The 21,424-nt window shown below is 37.1% G+C and overlaps 1 protein-coding gene across 1 annotated transcript in view; it reads right to left on the bottom strand.

The window, feature by feature from the left end:
• Positions 1-20,649, bottom strand: part of rapgef5a (Rap guanine nucleotide exchange factor (GEF) 5a) — a 107,748-nt gene extending 87,099 nt beyond the window's left edge. Inside the window, exons 1-2 of the mRNA XM_056479973.1 lie at positions 20,420-20,649; positions 3,544-3,597 (exon numbers count right to left, since the gene is read on the bottom strand). Of these exons, the coding sequence (XP_056335948.1) occupies positions 3,544-3,597; positions 20,420-20,584 (219 nt within the window). The 5' untranslated portion in view covers positions 20,585-20,649. The remainder of the gene's footprint in view (positions 1-3,543; positions 3,598-20,419) is intronic.
• Positions 20,650-21,424: the final 775 nt, after the last annotated feature.

Genomic DNA, 21,424 nt, shown 5'->3' with positions numbered 1-21,424 from the left:
GGCTGTTGCTAGGGTTTTGCTAGAGTGAGGTCAGTAATGTGCTCTGCGTGGTTGCTAAGGTATTGCTAGGCTGTTGCTAAGATGTTGTTAGCTGTAGGATGTTGCTAAGGTGTTGCTAGAGCGAGGTTGATAAAGTGCTCTATATGATTGCTAGGGCATTGTTAGGTTGTTGCTAAGGTGTAGCTAGCATGTTCTACAATAGGCTGTTGCTAGGTTGATGCTACAGTGAGGTCAAAAGGTTGCTAAGGTATTGCTAGGCTCTGTTGTTAGCTGTATGATGTTGCTAATGTGGTCCTACCATGTTTGTTGGTTGTTGCTAGGGTGTTGCTAGAGTGAGGTCAATTGGTTGCTAAGGTTTTGCTAGGCTGTTGTTAAGATGTTGTTAGAAGCTGGTAAGGTGTTCTAAATGGTTAGTGAAGGCTGTTGCTAAGGAATTGCAATTGTTTTAGGTGGTTGTTAAGGCATTGCTAGGTGGTTGCAAAGGCATTTCTATGGTGTTCAACAGTTCATTGCTAAGCTGATTAATAGGGTGATCGTTAAAGTGATCTAGGTGATTGTTTGATACTAAAGAATTGCTAGATTGCTATGGCATTGCTTCAGTGGTCTATGTAGTTTTTAAAGTAGCTGCAAGGGCATTACTAAGCTACAGAGTTCTAAGTATTTACTTGTAGCATGCTAATTTACACATGCTGTTTGGCTAATATTTATATGATATCACACAGGACAGCCCAGCCTACTGTGAAATCTCACTGCTCAAGACTCAATATGAAATATCAAAAGTTCTAATCGGATTTTTCTTTCTTTCCACTATGTAATGCTCATTCTCTAATGGCTTATTGCTTTAATAAATTCCGGGGTCATTAAAAGACTAAAAAGAAATAAAGATCATAATCTCCCGTCAGCGATAATCATATAAATTCATCAAGTTCTCATTGTTATGAGATGATCTACAAAGCAGAAGAGCTTAGTGGGGCTTCCGTGGTGTCTTCTTCACGTGATTATGGATCTGATGTATGTTCTCTCTCTCTCATCAGAGCCACACATGGGTGGGTGGTTAGACGGCTAGATCGAGCATTTAACAGAGCTCATGTGTGGATTAAAAGAGCTTCTGAGATTTTAATGAAACGAGAAAACCGTCAGATCCACAGATTAACATCACAGAAGCATCATGTATGTGAGAGATACGGTTTCAAGGGGATTGTATTGATCAGACAATGCTGTTGTAGCTTGCAGAGTTAACCTGAAATAAAGCTGAAATTAAATAAAATATTACATTACACATTTAAACTAAAACAGTAAGACGTTTAAAAAGGGGTAGTTCACCCAAAAATGAAAATTCTGTCATAATTTGCTGTTATTTTAAAGATATTTTGCTGGAAATTTTTAGATACATTTATTATTGTTCGTTTTAATCTCTGTTTATTTTAATTTTGCTATGTGCTTTTATTTTACATATACAGTACATTTTTACATACACCCTGAAATAAAGCTGAAAATAAATAAAATATTACATTACATATTTACAAAATAGTAAGACGTCTAATTAAAAAGGGGTAGTTCATCCAAAATGTTTAATTCTGTTATAATTTAATCAGTTTCCACTTAAGTTTGAGTTTCTTTCTTTTGTTATTTTGAAGATATTTTGAAGAATGTTACCATTTTTATATATACGTTTATTATTGTCAATTATAATCTCTGTTTATTTAAATTTTGTGCTTATATATATATATATATATATATATATATATATATATATATATATATATATATATATATATATATATATATATATATATACACAGTATTGCCTAATTTTTATTGAATTTTTATTGACGTCAAAATTTACACAGAAAGGCACTTGAAGAATTTTACACTAACATTGATCAGTTTCTTTTAATTTTTGTTGAACACAAAAGGAGATATTTTGAAGAATGTTGGAAATATCAATGACTACCAGTTTTGGCATTCTTCAAAATATCTTCTTTTGTGTTCAACAGAAAAATATGTTGGGCCGTTTATATGGATACACCTTAATAAAATGGGAATAATTGGTGATATTAACGTCCTGTTTGTGGCACATTAGTATATGTGAGGGGGCTCATGAAAGAATAAAGTTACGTTAAAACCAAGCACACCATTGTTTTTCTTGTAAAATTCCCAATACATTTGATGCGTCACATGACCCTCTTCCTATTGAACAAACAAAAGTTGGATCCAAGATGGCGACTTCAAAATGGCCACCACCCATCTTGAAAAGTTTGCCCCCTCACATATACTAACGTGCCGCAAACAGGACGTTAATATCACCGACCATTCCCATTTTATTAAGGTGTATCCATATAAATGGCCCACCCTGTAAGTGAAACACAATGTTTGTTACCACCTGAGGTTGAGTAAATGCAGAGTAAATTTAAATTTTTGTGTAAATTCTCCCTTTGAGGTTACTAAAACTTTTAAAAAGTCAATATATTGTATACTGTTTATATAAAATAAAAGCACATAACAAAATTAAAATAACCAGTTCAGTTAAAAATGAAAATAAAAATTCAATACAAGTTTATTTTTTCAGCGCTTCTCACTATAATTGGGATTCAAAGCAACTTTACAAAAGGTGTACATTATTCAACCCAGGCTCATTCTGAAAACCTACCCCTATATACATTTCTGGAGAGCACCAAATATGTCCCAGGAGCTACGTTTTTTACAGTTTTTGCGTTTGCGAATCCACCAGAGGCCGCTGTGTACGCTTTTTGAGATCTCAAATTTCTCTTGCGAGGGCTGCTGTCGACTGACTGATCGACTGACTAAACCCAACCAATAGTGTTTTCAAAAGCACCGATTGACCCACCCACCCACTTCCCTAGACCCAACTACAGTCTTAAAAAGCAATCCAGAAAAAGAAAAGCCCTCCTGATTTTGACCTCGTTTTCAGATTTTACCACATTCTCACCCTGTTATTTACTTGTTTATTTTATTTTTTGGATTCTGTTTTTGTCTATCCTGCTTTCTGGAACCGTTTCTTCACCAGACTCGGACCACATTGTCGTGTTCAACTCCTCTCTGCGTCTCAAGTCCGCCAACATACATGGTACGTAACTGGACAAACTGGTAACAGCAGGAAAGTCATCCACACAGAGGTAAGCGGTCAGCTGGTAAGCGTGAAAAGGAACGGCGTCATACTGCCCCGTAGCGTTCGTTTTAAGGACGAAATGCAGCCATATGTACCTCTGGCTACATAATTCACGATCTCCAGAAATATATATAAGGCTACGTTTTCAGAATGAGCCTGTGTTGACATTATTGTTTTATAACATGTACAAAAAAATCAATGCCAAATAACTACTATAATAGTATGAACAGATAGAGATTTCAGAAACCCCAGAGAAAGTGTGTGAAATTAAAGCAGATGTCTCCATTCGCACTTCATTTATTCTCATTGCAGTCTTGAGAGAATCATTTCAGATGAGTCATTTTTCTTTCCCATGGGATGAGCTCAATAATATTCATGTACAGCCGTACCGCCTCCTCCTGAGGTTGTCTTACCTTGGGTTTGGGTGTGACGCCGCTGCTCGGTCCTGGAATGGTGTCCGGTGACTGCTGTACAACAAAGAGAAACAGGCTGTCAAAAACAAACAGGTCAAGATCTGCGCAAGCACACGCCACCGTCATTTTATAAACCTTTTACTAAATACTGACGGCTGAAAACTTCTGAACTTCTCTACAAGGGTCTTTCCAACCTCATGCTGTGTTGATGTGACGTTCACATGAAAAGCGTGGCAGATATGCAATCCCAACTCGACAGCGACCTTCTTCCATGTGTCTTTGATTTCATGTCGGTACTTCATGTATTCAAGATAAGCACTTTATTCATATTGCACACTGATACTTCATGCAAATACTCTGGTAGCCTTTGGCCTTGCATTGAAAGGTGAATGGGGTTACACCATTTGGAATGGGGTTAAACCACGCGGGTTTTTGAGTATTTTAAATATATGCCATGCTACTAAATGACAAATCTACACTCACCGGCACTTTATTAGGTACACCTGTCCAACTGCATTTAGGCATGTAGACATGGTCAAGACGATCTGCTGCAGTTCAAACTGAGCATCAGGATGGGGAAGAAAGGTGATTTAAGTGACTTTGAATGTGGCATGGTTGTTGGTGCCAAATGGGCTGGTCTGAGTATTTCAGAAACTGCTGATCTACTGGGATTTTCATGCACAACCATCTCTAGGGTTTACAGAGAATGGTCTGAAAAAGAGAAAATATCCAGTGAGGGTCAGTTCTGTGGGCGCAAATGCCTTGTTGATGCCAGAGGAGAATGGCCAGACTGGTTCCAGCTGATAGAAAGGCAACAGTAACTCAAATAAGCACTCGATACAACCGAGGTCTGCATCTCTGAATGCACAACACTTTCAACCTTGAGGCAGATGGGCTACAGCAGCAGAAGACCACACCGGGTGCCACTCCTGTCAGCTAATAACAGGAAACTGAGGCTGTTGTCTGATGTCTGATGAGTCTCTGTTTCTGCTGCCACATTTGGATGGTCGGGTCAGATTTTGGCATCAACAACATGAAAGCATGGATCCCTCCTGCCTTGTATCAACGGTTTAGGCTGCTGGTGGTGGTGTAATGGTGTGGGGGATGTTTTCTTGGCACACTTTGGGCCCATTAGTACCAATTGAGCATCATGTCATCACCACAGCCTACCTGAGTATTGTTGCTGACCATGTCCATCCCTTTGACCACAGTGTCTCCATCTTCTGATGGCTACTTCCAGCAACTGCGTGATGCTATCAGGTCAATATGGACCAAAATCTCTGAGGAATATTCCCAGTACCTTGTTGAATCTATGGCACGAATGATTAAGGCAGTTCTGGAGGCAAAAGGGGTCCAACCCGGTACTAGTAAGGTGTACCTAATAAAGTGGCCGGTGAGTGTGTATGTATATGTATATATGTATATATGTATATGTATATGTATGTGTGTATATATACATACAACAATAGTTCTTTCTGGTTCTCAAATCTGATTTCCATGTGATATTCTCAAATTCATCATTTCGGCTATATAAATTTGACTAAAATGTTAAGTTTTACAGCTTAATATTGATTACGCTGAATAAAAACTTGGTCATTATTTATTTATAACTGATTTATTTAGCGTCTTTATATTATTAAATGTAAACTGAAACTTAAAAAGCTCAAAAACTTAAAGTCAAAAAATTATTAGAAACATTAAAACATTAATGTATAGAAAAACAAAGCTAATCGGCGTCAGTGTTGTAGTGTTAGTGCGGGGACACATGCACTCCGGTGCTCACAGTGACCTGAGTTTAATTCCCGCCTCGTGGCCTATGCCAATCCTTCCCTTCTCTCTGCTCCCCACACTTTGTCAATACTCTCTACTTTTCTATCAATAAAAAGGCAAAAACCCTGAAAAAATAATAAAAAAAAGAAAGAAAAACTAAGCTAAAATCAAAGCTAATCAAAATAAACAGATCAAAACAATGTAAAATGATAGCTAAATAACTGCCCCAGATTTTTTTAAATCTGTGGACATTTAAACTTTCAGCCAACAAACTTTTTGGGCAGAGAGCGTGACATGAGGGACTTAATGACATCTCACTTCTACTCGACTCTCTCTCGGCATGACATAAGTTCATATTAAACACGCAGGGTCATGTGATCACGTCAGAATTTACAGCCTCGCTATCCCCGAGCACGCTTCAGCAAAGTGACATTCAGGCTTGTTAGGTTTTATTCGGACAAACTCTCAGTGTCGGGCCCTCGTTTCCAGAGTTTCTTAAATGAGGGAGAGCAGGATCAGTGGACAGAGCTGAAACAAAGTCTTTGATTCTCATTATACCGATCAGAACTTTGATCAGATGGAGTTTTATCTGTCTGGAGTGGCCCACATTCCCTCCTCTGGGTGTCTTATTCTGTTCAAATCCCTCATCTGCCCTCCATTGTCCAAGAGCAGAGAAGAATAAAGAGATTTAAGATTCTTTGGTCAGCTTGATAACAATTAATCTCTGGTATATGTGTGCATTTTATTGTTTAATGTAGTCATAGTCATGCTTTATATCTGATCTGATCTTCTTATTGATCTAGAATGTTGTTTGAGCTATAAAGGTATGCTTTAACCATTAAAAATAAACATTTCGAAATTCAATGATTGCTAGGTGGTTGCTAGAGTGTTACAAGTGGTTGCTAGGGTATTTTAGGGTGTTCTGTGGTTGCTATGGCATTACTATAGTATTCTAGGTAGTTTCTAGGGTGTTCCATTTGACTTCAAGAAAAGGTTGGATGGCTGCTAGGTTTCATTTTGTAGGTGGTTGCTAGGGTGTTGCTTAAGTGTCCGAGTTGGTTGCTAAGGTGTTTAAGAAGTTTTTCAGGTGGTTGCTTTGGTTTTATTTTTGTTGCTATTGTTGTTAGGATGTTGCTTAAGTGTCCGAACTGGTTGCTATTGTGTTCCTAGAATGTTCCAGGTGGTTGCTAGGGCATTGCTAGTGTTCTGTGGTTGCTATGGCATTGTTAGTATGTTCTGTGGTTGCTATGACATTACTAAAGTATTGTAGTTGGTTACTAAGGTGTTCTGTTTGATTGCAAAACAGGTTAGGTGGTTGCTAGGGCAGTAATGTTGTAGGTGGTTGCTAGGGTGTTTCTTTAGTGTCTGAGTTGGTTGCCAGGGGTGTTCAAGGAGTATTTCATGTGGTTGATATGGCATTGCTAGTGTGTTACAAGTGGTTGCTAGGGTATTTTTAGAGTATTCTGTGGTTTCTAGGGCATTGCTGGTGTTCTATGGTTGCTATGGCACTGTTAGTGTGTTCTGTGGTTGCTAGGGCATTACTAGAGAATTCTCGTTGGATAGTAGGATGTTTAATTTGAATGCAAGAAAAGCTTAGGTGGTTGCTAGGGCATTAATGTTGTAGGTGGTTGCTAGGGTGTTTATTAAATCTCTGAGTTGGTTGCTAAGTTGTTCCTAGTGTTTCAAGTGGTTAATATGGCATTGGTAGGGTGCTCTGTGGTTGCTATGGTATTGCTATTGTGTTCTGTGGTTGCTATGGCATTACTAGAGTATTCTAGGTGGTTGCTAAGGTGTTCTCTTTGACTGCAAGAAAATGTTAGGTGGCTGCTAGGTTTTTATTTTTGTGGGTGGTTGCTAGTGTGTTTCTTAAGTGTCTGAGTTGGTTGCTAGGGTGTTCCTAAAGTGTTCCAGGTGGTTGCTAAGGCATTGCTAGGATGTTATGTGGCTGCTATAGCATTGCTAGTGTGTTCTGTGGTTGTATGGTATTACTAAAGTATTTTAGGTGGTTGCTAAGGTGTTCTAATTGACTGCAAGAAAAGGTTAGGTGGCTGCTAGGGTACTATCTTTGTTGGTGGTTGCTAGGGTGCTGCTAAAGTGTCCGAGTTGGTTGCTAGGGTGTTCATGGAGTGTTTCCGATGGTTGATACAGCATTGCTAGGCTTCTCTATGGTTGCTATGACAATGATAGTGTGTTCTGTGGTTGCTATGGCATTACTAGAGTATTCTAGGTGGTTGCTAAGGTGTTCTATTTGACTGCAAGAAAAAGTTAGGTGGCAGCTAGGGTTTTATTTATGTAGGTGGTTGCTAGGGTGCTGCTAATATGTCGTAGTTGGTTGCTAGGGTGTTCAAGGAGTGTTTGGGATGGTTGATAGAGCAATGCTAGGGTGTTCTGTAGTTGCTATGACATTGATAATGTGTTCTGTGGTTGCAATGGCATTACTAGAGTATTCTAGGTGGTTGCTAAGATGTTTTTGACTGCAAGGAAACATTAGGTGGCTGCTAGGGTTTTATTTTTGTAGGTGGTTGCTAGGGTCTTGCTAGTTTTCTTTGTGGTTGTTAAGCTATTATAAGGTGTTAACTGCTAGTAGTTGCTAAAATATTAATGTACAATGTAGCTGCTAGGGAAAAATGCAATATACAATGAAACTGTATAAACTGTATGAAATATAATGGATAATGTATTTCAATGAGATTTAGATTAATATGTCAAATTTATTTAGACAAATAAATTATACAAATGCAAACCCATACAATCTAAAAACATCATGTAATATGAGTCTCTGGAGTAAGAGAAGCTTAAAATGGATTAAAATCAAATTACAATTCAACCCTGACCTGTAAGAGTATGATATTTTCTGTTTAGGCAGGTATACAAAGCACAAATTGCACTCCAAAGAGCTATTACATCTCTACACATGTATCTGAAATCTCTCAAATGCCTTATAGTTCTAAGCTTCCTTCTGGGTATGTACATGTTACAGTCTCTCAAAATTAATCTTGTTTTTCTTTTTGACATAAGATTTTTTTTTTGCATACCCCATTGGCAGATTATTTAGCCAAAACCTCACTTAATTTGGACATTTTACTTCTTAAAACAAGACAATATGGTTTGCCTGTCTAGAATATGCTTCTTGTATTAAGTAGTTTTAGATATTTCGATTAGATATGACTTAAAATCTAAATAAGATAAGCATTGTTTTGCAGTGTTGTGCCTTAACTCATATTCAAATGAGCAATACAAGCACACCATCAAAGAACAGGTTTCCCAAACGCCACTCCTGCTAACAGACACACATGACTTAACAACAAACGTGAGCGTTCTGTTATCAGGCTCAGCATCAAAGGAGTCTAAACAATAGTAATGTATTCATCACCACTCGTCTGAATACAGTTTGAAATTCCCGAGAATGGCTGCGATGCGAGCTGACCTGCAGGTATCCACAGATAGTCCGCTATCTACAAGCGTTTGTCGCTCTTTGGATGAATCTCCCCAGGGGCCGCGCGTACGCTTGTTGGCTTTGTTTTGACTGGGCTCTGAAGATGGCGTGTGTATCAGATTTACTGTATTGATCTGCTGTTGGAAGTCTGGGAGCTGAACTCTGTTTGGGTCGGAGAGGAAATGGAGCAGACAGGCCACAGAGATAAGGAGAGGCATGAGGTGGAAGAAGGTTGTTAGATAACAATAAAAGAGAGAAAAATGCATTCTTGTCCTTCATGCATAACTAAAAACGTTCGATTAACCCTTGTATATTGTTCACATTTACAACCTGTTATGTTGGAAGCTGTTTTGGTCATTGACTTCCATTATAATGATGATTTTTAGCTCTTCCAAACAGGAAAAACCAACATTAATTAAGAATGCATGATTATACACTACCTGACAAAACTCTTGTTGTCGATCTCAGTTGTAAGAGCAACAAGTAATACTTATTGTAAGTTAGATTTTTCTGATGAATCATCTGTTGAACTGCATCCCAATCATCACAAATACTGCAGAAGACCCACTGGAAACAGCATGGACCAAGATTCTCACAGAAATCTGTCAAGTTTGGTGAAGGAAAATTCATGGTTTGGGGTTACATTCAGTATGGGGGCGTGCGAGAGATCTGCTAAGGGATGGCAACATCAACAGCCTGAGGTATCAAGACATTTGTGCTGCCCATTACATTACAAACCACAGGAGAGGGCAAATTCTCCAGCAGGATAGCGCTCCTTCTCATACTTCAGCCTCCACATCAAAGCTCCTGAAAGCAAAGAAGGTCAAGCTGCTCCAGGATTGGCCAGCTCAGTCACCAGACATGAACATTATTGAGCATGTCTGAAGTAAGATGAAGGAGGAAGCATTAAAGATGAACACAAAGAGTCTTGATGAACTCTGGGAGCCCTGCAAGAAGGCTTTCTTTGCCATTCTAGATGACTTTATTAATCAGTGATTTGAGTCATTGCAGAGATGTATGGATGCAGTCCTCCAAGCTCATGATGGAGTCAGACACAATATTCATTCTGTTTCCACTGCACCATGACTCTATACTGGACATTATTTCTGTTAAGTGACGAGACTTTTGTCTCAGCAAAGTCAGACCTTACTGATTAAATGATAAAAAAATCAAGACATGATCAAATTATTTTGGTCAAATAAGCATCATCTAGAGGCCTTCGCCTTTCATATAAGCCACTTCTGATACCAAATGATCAACTAGAAGTCAACTTAGTATTTGTTGTTCCTAAAACTTGGAGAGGTGACAAGACTTTGGTCAGGTAGTGTAAGCTGTCATGGCTTTGAAATTAAAAAAATGTGATTATAATGGAAGTCAATGGGGCAAAAACAGCCCCTAACATAATGAAAGAGTAGTCAATTCAGAGTGTATTGTTAAGTATTTACAAAGTATCAAAGCATTTTCCTAAAATATGTGTCAAAATAAGGTTTTTCACCAAAAGTCATCCCAATTGCTGAAACACAGAGAACGCTGTGGCCAAATTAAGACTCAAAATCACCCCGGAGTGGATGAAAACATGCCCAACAGCACACAAATCACCTTTCATATCATCTGCGGCTCATAAACTACAAAAAACGATCCAATTTTCTCAATGTCATTTGAATAAACCCTTCACCTCTCATATTAAAGTGCCTTGAATATAACTCGTCTCGCACCATTTGTGAAGGATTTTCCAAAAATGTGTTACTTTATTAAAGACTTTGTGGAGTCACTTAGCAATGACCTATCAATTACAACCTTGCAAAATATCCTAGTAGCCATCAGGGCACCTTAGCAACCAATTAAAACGCATAGAAACAGGTCATCCTAGAAAATAGAGGTTGACCGATTGACCAATTATTGCAGATAATCGATCGTTCCAGCAATGGGTTATCAGCAAAAATCCATACTAATAGTTTTTTTTTCAGATTGCATCTGTTCCTTGAGTGGCTGAGAAGGATCGGTCATCATTATACAGTATGAAACAGTTTCTTACACCCACCACAGTCTAGTCTGTCCTGCCACTGGTTTAGTATGTACATTTATCTAGATCTTACAGCAGCTCCTTTGATTTCACAGTCAAAGCAGTGAACTGTTCAGTTTATTAGTTTACAAATAAAGCACACTATGCTGTAGAGAAAACTTGAATGGTGTTGTCAAGCAAACACCTTGAAAAACTTACAACCTACAACAACCCTTTACATCCTGGCAACCACCCAGATCACCCTTCCAAAACACCCTAGCAATCACCCTGGATACTCCAGAAATCATGTAGCAGCCAATAGGAACACCTATGACATCCTAGCAATCACCTAAAAGCACATAAGCAACCAGCCAGAAAACCCTAGCAACCTACAGCAACTCTCTACATCTTGGCAACCACCCAGAACACCTTCCAAAACACCCTAGCAACCACCCTGGATTCCCCAGAAATTATGTAGCAGCCAATAGGAACACCTATGATCTCCTAGTAACCACCCAAAAACACCCAAGCAACGACCTAGAAAACCATAGCAACTAGAAAACCATAGCAGAACACCCTTCCAAAACACCCTAGAAACCACTAAAAACACCTATGATATCCTAGTAACCACCTATAAAACCTATAACACCCTCTTCATCCTGGCAACTACCCAGAACACCCTTCCAACACACCCTGGCAACAAAAATCATTCAGCAACCACTAGGAACACCTATAGTATCCTAGCAACCACCTAAAAACATCCAAGCAACCTACAGCAACCCTTTACATCCTGGCAACCAATCAGAACCCCGTCCAAAACACCCTAGCAACCACCCTGGCCACATTGAAATTATGCAGCAACCCCTAGGAACACCTATGATATCCTAGTAACCACCTAAAAGCACCCAAGCAACCAGCCAGAAAACCCTAGTAACCTCCAGCAACTCTCTACATCCTGGTAACCACCCAGAACACCTTCCAAAACACCCTAGCAACCACCCTTGATACCCCAGAAATCATGTAGCAACCACTAGGAACACCTATGATATCCTAGTAACCACCTAGAAAAACTTAGCAACCTACAGCAACCCTTTACATTCTGGCAACCACCCAGAACACCCTTTCAAAACACCCTAGCAACCACCATGGATACCCCAGAAATATTGTAGCAACCACTAGGAACACCTATAATATCCACCTAATAGCACCCAAGCAACCCGCCAGAAAACCTTAGCAACCTACAGCAACCCTTTACATCCTGTCAACCATCCAGAACACCCTTTCAAAACACCCTAGCAACCACCCTGCATACCCCAGAAATATTGTAGCAACCACTAGGAACACCTATAATATCCTAGTAACCACCTAAAAAACCTTAGCAACCTTATACATCCGGGCAACCACCCAGAACACCCTTTCAAAACACCCTAGCAACCACCATGGATACCCCAGAAATATTGTAGCAACCACTAGGAACACCTATAATATCCACCTAATAGCACCCAAGCAACCCGCCAGAAAACCTTAGCAACCTACAGCAACCCTTTACATCCTGTCAACCATCCAGAACACCCTTTCAAAACACCCTAGCAACCACCCTGCATACCCCAGAAATATTGTAGCAACCACTAGGAACACCTATAATATCCTAGTAACCACCTAAAAAACCTTAGCAACCTTATACATCCGGGCAACCACCCAGAACACTTTCCAAAACACTCTAGCAACCACCCTGGATACCCCAGAAATCACATAGCAACCACTAGGAACACCAAAGCAAACCACAACATCCTCTACATCCTGACAACCACCCAGAACACTCGTCCAAGCCTAACTTCCCATAAAAATTGCACAGAGAAACACCTGTTCCCCACAAAGTCCCCTAGCAACACCCTGACAACCAATTCACAGCATGCTAGGATCATGGTACAGAATTACACATGGGTAAACACTGCGAACGTTTCATCAGGAAAATTGTAGTTTAGTTCTGCATGACAGCGGCAAATGATAAATAAATAATAATATAATATAATATAATATGATATGATATGATATGATATAATATGATATAATATGATATGATATGATATAATATGATATGATATATGATATAATATAATATAATATAATATAACATGATATAATATAATAAAATATAATATAATATAATATACTATAACATGATATAATATAATATAATATACTATAACATGATATAATATAATATAATATAACATGATATAATATAATATAATATAACATGATATAATATAATATAACATAATATAATATAACATAACATGATATAATATAATATAATATAATATAACATAATATAATATAATATAACATAATATAATATAACATAACATGATATAATATAATATAACATAATATAATATAATATAACATGATATAACATGATATAATATAATATAATATAACATAATATAATATAATATAACATAATATAACATAACATGATATAATATAATATAACATAATATAATATAATATAATATAATATAATATAATATAATATAATGTAATATAATATAATATAATATAATATAATATAATATAATATAATATAATATAATATAATATAATATAATATAACATGATATAATATAATATAACATGATATAATATAATATAATGTAATATAATATAATATAATATGATATAATGTAATGTAATGTAATGTAATGTAATATGATATAATGTAATATAAAATAATATTATTTGATTTGATACGATATGATATAATTCAATTAAATTAAATATAATTTATTAAAATATAATATAATTTATTATAATTTAATATAATTTAATTTAGTTTAATATAATTAATGAAATAGAATTTAATATAACATAATATAACATAATTAATTATATTTTATTATAATTTAATATATAATGTAATATAATATAATTTATTGTAAATAACTAAATAATTTATTGTAAATATAATATAAATAAAAAGCTAACAAACAGTTTCATTCAGCCACACTGAGAAGCATCATTTCAATCTCCTTCTGGCAAAGAGAGAGAGAGATGAGGGAAAGGATTTACAAATGCGCGAATGAAAGGAAGCGAACGGGAGAAATGGTACAGAATGTGAACAACGTGAAGAGAGAGGAGCAGAACTGAGGGAAAGATGCACAGACAGCATCCTGACTCACTATGCAGTGCACACTGTTCCAGAGTGCAGTGAGTCTGTGTGTCATTACGTGTCAGAAATGGATTACTTTTAGATTAGAGCGTTCTCACACACACACGCTCACGCACCTCTCTCTTGCATGGCTTGCGGATAAATCTGTCGCTCTGGATGAGTGCACTGCAAGATGGAGACATCAAACAAGCCTTGTCTTTCTCGTTAAGATTTCATTACATCCAGAGGCACTCACACACACACACATGGATGCGCGCACACACACACGTCCACTTAGCAGCATGAGGACTCTGTCATTAAGTGCAGTTTCTCCATCTGAGAATTGTGGAGGATTGCTTATGAGATGTCACATCACCGCATGGCCGGTTTTAAAGCAGAGACGAGCATCTGTCGCCTCGTCTGAAAACAATCCCAAGAAATCTGTATCGCTCAAACATAGTGCTTTTATAGCACCCAAAACCTCTCAGTGAGTGCGTTCACATGGACTTTTAATACGAATAAGACAATACTCTCATTACGACTAAACTATTACCGTCATGTAGGACTTTTCGCCGCGTTTTGCGACAGGATAGTCCAGGGATCGGCAAACTCGATCCTCTAGGGCCGGTGTCCCTGCATAGTTTTGCACCAACCCTAATCAAACACACCTGCTTGTAGCTTTCTAGTGATCTTGAAGACACTAATTAGGGTGTTCAGGTGTGTTTGATTAGTGTTGGAGCAAAACTCTGCAGGGACACCGGCCCTCGAGGATCAAGTTTGCCCATGCCTGGGATAGTCTACACACACACACACACGGCTGTCTGACACTATTCTCTGCACCTACTCAGTCAGTTACAGATCACAGACACTTGCATCGTGAAATGCGGAGGTTTTTTCTCCCATTCAGAATGCACTATGAACCATTAAAACTACACTGTTCCAGCAGTTCATAGTTGCATCCAAAATCTTGTTTTTCACAGGGGGCATGCATGAAATGTTCCTGAATGAAAGTGAAAGTGCCAAACTGCAGTTTAAGTCAACAAATTAAAAATGAAACACCCGAAATTACATGAAACTCCGGAGGAAACGTGGATAGCGTGGTGACGCAATGACGTTAATCGAATTATGTGTTATAACATACGACCGGTATCATGAAAATAACATTCAAAAAGCAACTCATGTAAACGCCTTAGTCTTATTATACATAATTATTATATTATATTATATATAATAATTAGATTACTGATGTCCAATAATGTTTAACACATTCAGGAAATTTTCACAGTATGTCTGATAATATTTTTTCTTCTGGAGAAAGTCTTATTTGTTTTAATTCGGCTAGAATAAAAGCAGTTAAAAAATTTTTAAGCCATTTTAAGGTCAATATTATTAGCACCCTTAAGAAATATTTGTTTTGGATTGTCTACAGAACAAATCACTGTTATACAATGACTTGCCTAATTACCCTAGCTTGCCTAATTAACCTAATTAAGCCTTAAAATGTCACTTTAATCTGAATACTGGTAATGTATTACGTTTACTAGTATTACAGTATTATGATGATTAATTCTAGTAATTGTAAACTCAGACTTCCAATTTAAATAAGTGACTAACTAAAGAAACCAATTTTTTTGTCAAGCTCTGCTAGTGTGGTTTTTAAAGTCAGCAAGTTAAGATTGTCCTTTTTTCCCCATATCGTGACGTACATCCAATTGAAATCTTTAAATAAGCAAAAAAAAGTAGGGCGGTGCATGATTTTAGTCCTGTGGAAACTGATTGGATAGTTTAAAGATGGGCATGGCTACTAAAATTAAGTAAGATTGACTAATGGATAAAAGCGTTCTCTTGAGTACAAACTCGCAGCAGCGCATCCACACTTCTGTGGTCCCAAAGATCAAGAATCATTGGATCAGCTTCCCATGGATATTAGGAGCCGATCCCGGACGAGCCCCCAAAATCTGTTGCAGACCTCACTCTGGAGGTCTTTAAAATGAATAAAAAAACAGAGAGAAACAGAGAGTTGGTCTTCAGCTGTGCTGTCCTCTTTGTTGACTTTAATCACACATGGCATTAAAAGCCATGACATCTCAGATATCACATGTATAGATAGATGTATAATATATATATATAGTTTTAATTTAATCTTCTTGTGACCTAAAATTCATGTGGGTCACATTACACATGTACATGTACAAGGCAACGAAATGCAGTTTAGGTCTAACCAGCAGTGCAATAGCAGCAAGTGCAGGATACAGGTATAAGTTATAAAGTGCAGTTTATAGAAGAACTATGGTAATATTTACAGATGGATGTACTATGAACATTATATACAGGTAGTATTAGCTATGAAAAGACTTACAATAAATTAATATATGTACAGGATGCTATTAATAATCAGGAGTGTGCAGATAGATAAACATAATCTGCACACTTGTGATTTCTAATAGCATCCTGTACATATATTAATTTATTGTAAATCTGTTCACAAAAGCCTTGTCGCCTATCTAAGTTTTAGGAACAACAGTACATTTGGTATCAGAAGTGGCTTATATGAAAGGCAAAGGCCTCTAGATGACGCTTATTTTACCAAAATAAAATCTGATCATGCCTTGATTTTTAATTATTTAATTATGACAGTAAGGTCTGACTTTGCTTATACTAAAGTCTCGTCACTGAACAGAAATAATGTCCAGTATAGAATATGTGGTCATGCTGCAGTGGAAACAGAATGAATATGGTGTCTGACTCCATCATGAGCTTGGAGGACTGCATCCATACATCTCTGCAATGACTCAAATCACTGATTAATAAAGTCATCTAGAATGGCAAAGAAAGCCTTCTTGCAGGACTCCCAGAGTTCATCAAGATTCTTTGGATTCATCTTCAATGCCTCCTCCTTCATCTTATTCCAGACATGCTCGATAATGTTCATGTCTGGTGACTGGGCTGGCCAATCCTGGAGCACCTTGACCTTCTTTGCTTTCAGGAGGATTGATGTGGAGGCTGAAGTATGAGAAGGAGCGCTATCCTGCTGGAGAATTTGCCCTTTCCTGTGGTTTGTAATGTAATGGGCAGCACAAGTGTCTTGATACCTCAGGCTGTTGATGTTGATCATCCACTCTGCAGATCTCTCGCACGCCCCCATACTGAATGTAACCCCAAACCATGATTTTTCCTTCACCAAACTTGACAGATTTCTATGAGAATCATGCGGGTTCCAGTAGGTCTTCTTCAGTATTAGTGATGATTGGGATGCAGATCAACAGATGATTCATCAGAAAAATCTACCTTCTGCCACTTTTCCAAATGATCTACTAGAAGTCAAGTTATTACTTGTTGCTTTTACAATTGAGATCAACAACAAGACTTTTGTTAGGTAGTGTATGCATTTCTGGTAAATATTTGAAGAAATCATATATTTTGCTTGTGGTTGCACGTAGATCTCAACAAATGAAGCTCTAATAGTTGCCGTGAAAGCCGCATTACACAAAACAATTGTCACGAGTGTAATATTTGTTTCTCATTTAGTACTAATGAGGCTTTCATTTTTTAATTCTCTAATCACCCCGGGGCGGATGAATTGAGTCAAATGAGCCCGAACCAAACATTCTGTTCACAGGCATACAAGTACCCTCACGCTGAAACGCATCTCCAGAAACACATCAGAGACAAAGAGATAAAACCCCGAAGAGCTATGTGATATTTATGCTGTATAGTTTTCAAGCAACAAAAACAGACTGAATATAACTCAAGAGCCACATTTCTGAAAGAGCAACAAATAGATGATCAATGTGGATCTTCCTCACATCCTCACAATTAATCAAGCCGTACACAAATGAGACACGCACACCCACATAAACCAGCAACAACAATTCCTGTTTTCAAGCCTCTGAAGCGCTGAATAGCCCCTCTGTCATGCTAGGAGTGTATAAACAGAATATATATCAGCTCTTTCCTTACAGTCTACAAAAACTGTACTGTGATGATGGTAGCAGGATTAAATAATGGTCCAATAACATATATTTACTCAAACTAGATTCAAAACATCCTCACAACCCTTATGCAATATTGCATATCCACTCAAAAATGAATTTTGCTGCTTGTTCAAACTACCCAGAAACCAATTTAGTGTTTAATAGACGTCTAATAGACATCTAAACGTAGACAGCTTGGTTAAAAAAAGGCTAAACTTGGGCTGTCAGTGAAAATCTAATATCTAAGAATAGCCCAAAATTAGACTAGTCGTCAATTAGACAAACTTTATATGTGTTAATATAACATATAACATTTCTGTTTATTTGACGACTAGTCTAAGTTTGGCCTATTCTTAGACGTCTATTAGATTTTCACTGACGGACCAAATTTAACCTTGTTTTGGCTAAGATGACTATGTTTAGACATTTATTAGACGTCTTTTAGACATCTTTTAAAAGCAAAAAATGCTTGCTGGGTACTTATTTAAAATGAGTTCAATTAACATAATTCTTAAGGTTTATGGGGACAACATAACTGTTTTATGTTCAATCCACTTAAATTTGTAAAAACAATTAAGGTAACTTAATCGATTTATGTTGTGACAACATGAAGGAAATGTCTGGAACTCAGGAATTTATAATAATTTTAAAAACAACCTATCAGCCATTTTCCCTACACTCTGACAATTAGGTATTTGCATGGTACACAAGTTCAGGAAATGGTATTGTGTCATATATATCATAGCACTATGTCCAATAAACAATACTTTTTGTAAACAGACTCACTGACATATTATTAAGCTGTTAAAATACACAACTTTACATATAAGCTTGGTTCATCATCATAATTAATATAAAAATATGCTTGCATTCTGATATCAAAGTAGAACCCTTACGCAATATTGCATATCCACTCTAAAATATGAGTTTAGCTGCTTGTTCAAAAATTTACCCTTGTTTTGGCTAAGATGACTATGTTCAGATGTCTATTAGACATCTTTTCAAAACAAAAAAATGCTTGCTGGGCACTTATTTAAAATGAGTTCAACCAACACAATTCTTAAGGTTTTTTGGGGGGACAACATAACTGTTTTGTGTTCAATCCACTTAAATTTGTCAAATTGATTAAGGTAACTTGATTTGTGTTGTGACAACATGAAGGAATTGTGTGGAACCCAGCAATTTTTACAGAAATTAATAACAATTAAAAAACAACCTTTCAGCTTGTTTCCCTACAGTACACTCTGACCAGAATTAGTATGGTATTTGCATGGTACACATATTCAGGAAATGCTATTGCGTCATATATATCATAGCATAATGTCCAAATAAACAATACTTTTGTAAACAGACTCACTAACATATTATTAAGCTGTTAAAATACACAACTTTACATATAAGCTTGGTTCATCATCATAATTAATATAAAAATATGCTTGCATTCTGATTTCACAGTAGAACCCTTGCGCAATATTGCATATCCACTCCAAAAATTACTTTTTTTGTTCAAATATTTAGCCTTGTTTTGGCTAAGATGACAATGTTTAGATGTCTATTAGACATATTTTAGTCATCTTTTAAAAACAAAAAAATGCCTGCTGGGTACTTATTTAAAATGAGTTCAAATAACACAGTTCTTAAGGTTTTTGGGGACAACATAACTGTTTTATGTTCAATCTACTTAAATTTGTCAAAACAATTAAGGTAACTTAATCGATTTGTGTTGTGACAACAGGAAGGAAATGTCTGGAACCCAGCAATATTACAGAAATTAATAACAAAAAACCTTTCAGCTTGTTTCCCTACAGTACACTCTGACCAGAATTAGGATGGTATTTGCATGGTACACAAATTTAGGAAATGCTATTGTGTCGTTTATATCATAGCATAATGTCCAAATAAACAATACTTTTTGTAAACAGACTCACTGACATATTATTATATTATTAAGTGGTTAAAATACACAAGTGTACATATAAGCTTGGTTCATCATCATAATTAATATATATATATATATATATATATATATATATATATATATATATATATATATATATATATATATATATATATATAAAACGTTTTAAATAAGCCACCATGGTAAAATGAAATAACACAATGACATGAATATTTTCAAAGCATCCCATAATAATTTAACTGATGCACTTGTGCTTAGACTGAAACTATGGTAACCATGGTAACTTCGCGAAATATTGCAAAGAATATTAATCAAATATGAACCGCATATTTGTTTCGTGCTAGGAAGTTACAGCAGGTGTGTGAGTGTGTTTGTGTACCTGCTGGTGTATGTGTGGATCTCTGTTGCCTTAGATACCAGGACTGAAAATTTACAAAAAAACAACAGCCTCTCCTTCATAATCAATGACATTCAGATTAAAGCATCAACGCGCAAATCAATCAGAATTTCAAATAAAACTCAGGTTGTTGGTGCACATTATATAGCTAGACGGTGATGGTGGACACGGGTGTGTATTGATCACGAACACACAGACATTCTTCATCACGCATTGGTAACTCACGCTCTTTTTGCGCAGGTTCAGTCCGTGTTTTAATAATCCGGGCAGATCTCGGATCTTCTGCTTGATCTGGACTTGGTCCCTTGCGGTTCTGTTCCACCTCCAGCTCGACAGGAGTCCGTCCTCCGCGGTGCAGGGGATGCTGTCGGATTCCTCCATCATCATCATCCTCCACCTGCTGTTCACACACACGGAGCCCGGAGCGACATTCCGCCGCCGCCGCCTGATGGATCTCCAGCCGCCGCAATGAGCCGCTCAACCGGGGAGAGGAGAGCAGACCTGCCGTACACTGCTGCTCCACCCAGCGAGCGAGCGCGCGCACACACACGCAGATGGTCTCACACACACAAACACGGACACACTCACATAAAAACACACAGAAGGTTGGCTAAACGAGGACATTTCCCCCTAGATAAATTCTATAGCAAACAGAATAACTAAGATTTAAAAATACATTTTATTTATTTACATTTTATTTATTTACAGTTAATATAGTATTAAATATATTAGTATTGTTTTTATCTTGAGGTACTTCCACAATAAGGGGTTTAATCTAACTTATAAAAATAATTATTTCCCAAGCTGCACACAACAACATGGTCTCTCACACACACACACGCACACGCACACGCACACACACACACACTAGTGTGAAGTAACAAATTACAAATACTCAAATTACTGTAATTGAGTAGTTTCTTAGAAACTGTAATTTACTAAGTAGTTTTAAAAATGTGTACTTTTACTTTCCTTTAAGTACATTTTTAATATTAATAATAATAATTCCTTACATTTATATAGCACTTTTCTAGACACTCAAAGGGTTTTACACATTGGGAGAATCTCCTCATCCACCACCACTGTGCAGCATCCACCTGGATGACGCAACGGCAGCGCCACATCGCACACCAGCTGATTGGTGGAGTGGAGACAGAGTGATGAAGCCAATTCTGATCGGGTATGGATAGGGGGCCATGATAGGCAAATTTGGCTAGTATTCTAAGAAGA

Source organism: Danio aesculapii, chromosome 19 (assembly GCF_903798145.1).
Source record: "Danio aesculapii chromosome 19, fDanAes4.1, whole genome shotgun sequence".
Lineage (NCBI taxonomy): Eukaryota > Metazoa > Chordata > Actinopteri > Cypriniformes > Danionidae > Danio > Danio aesculapii.
This window is presented reverse-complemented; position numbering and strand designations above follow the sequence as displayed.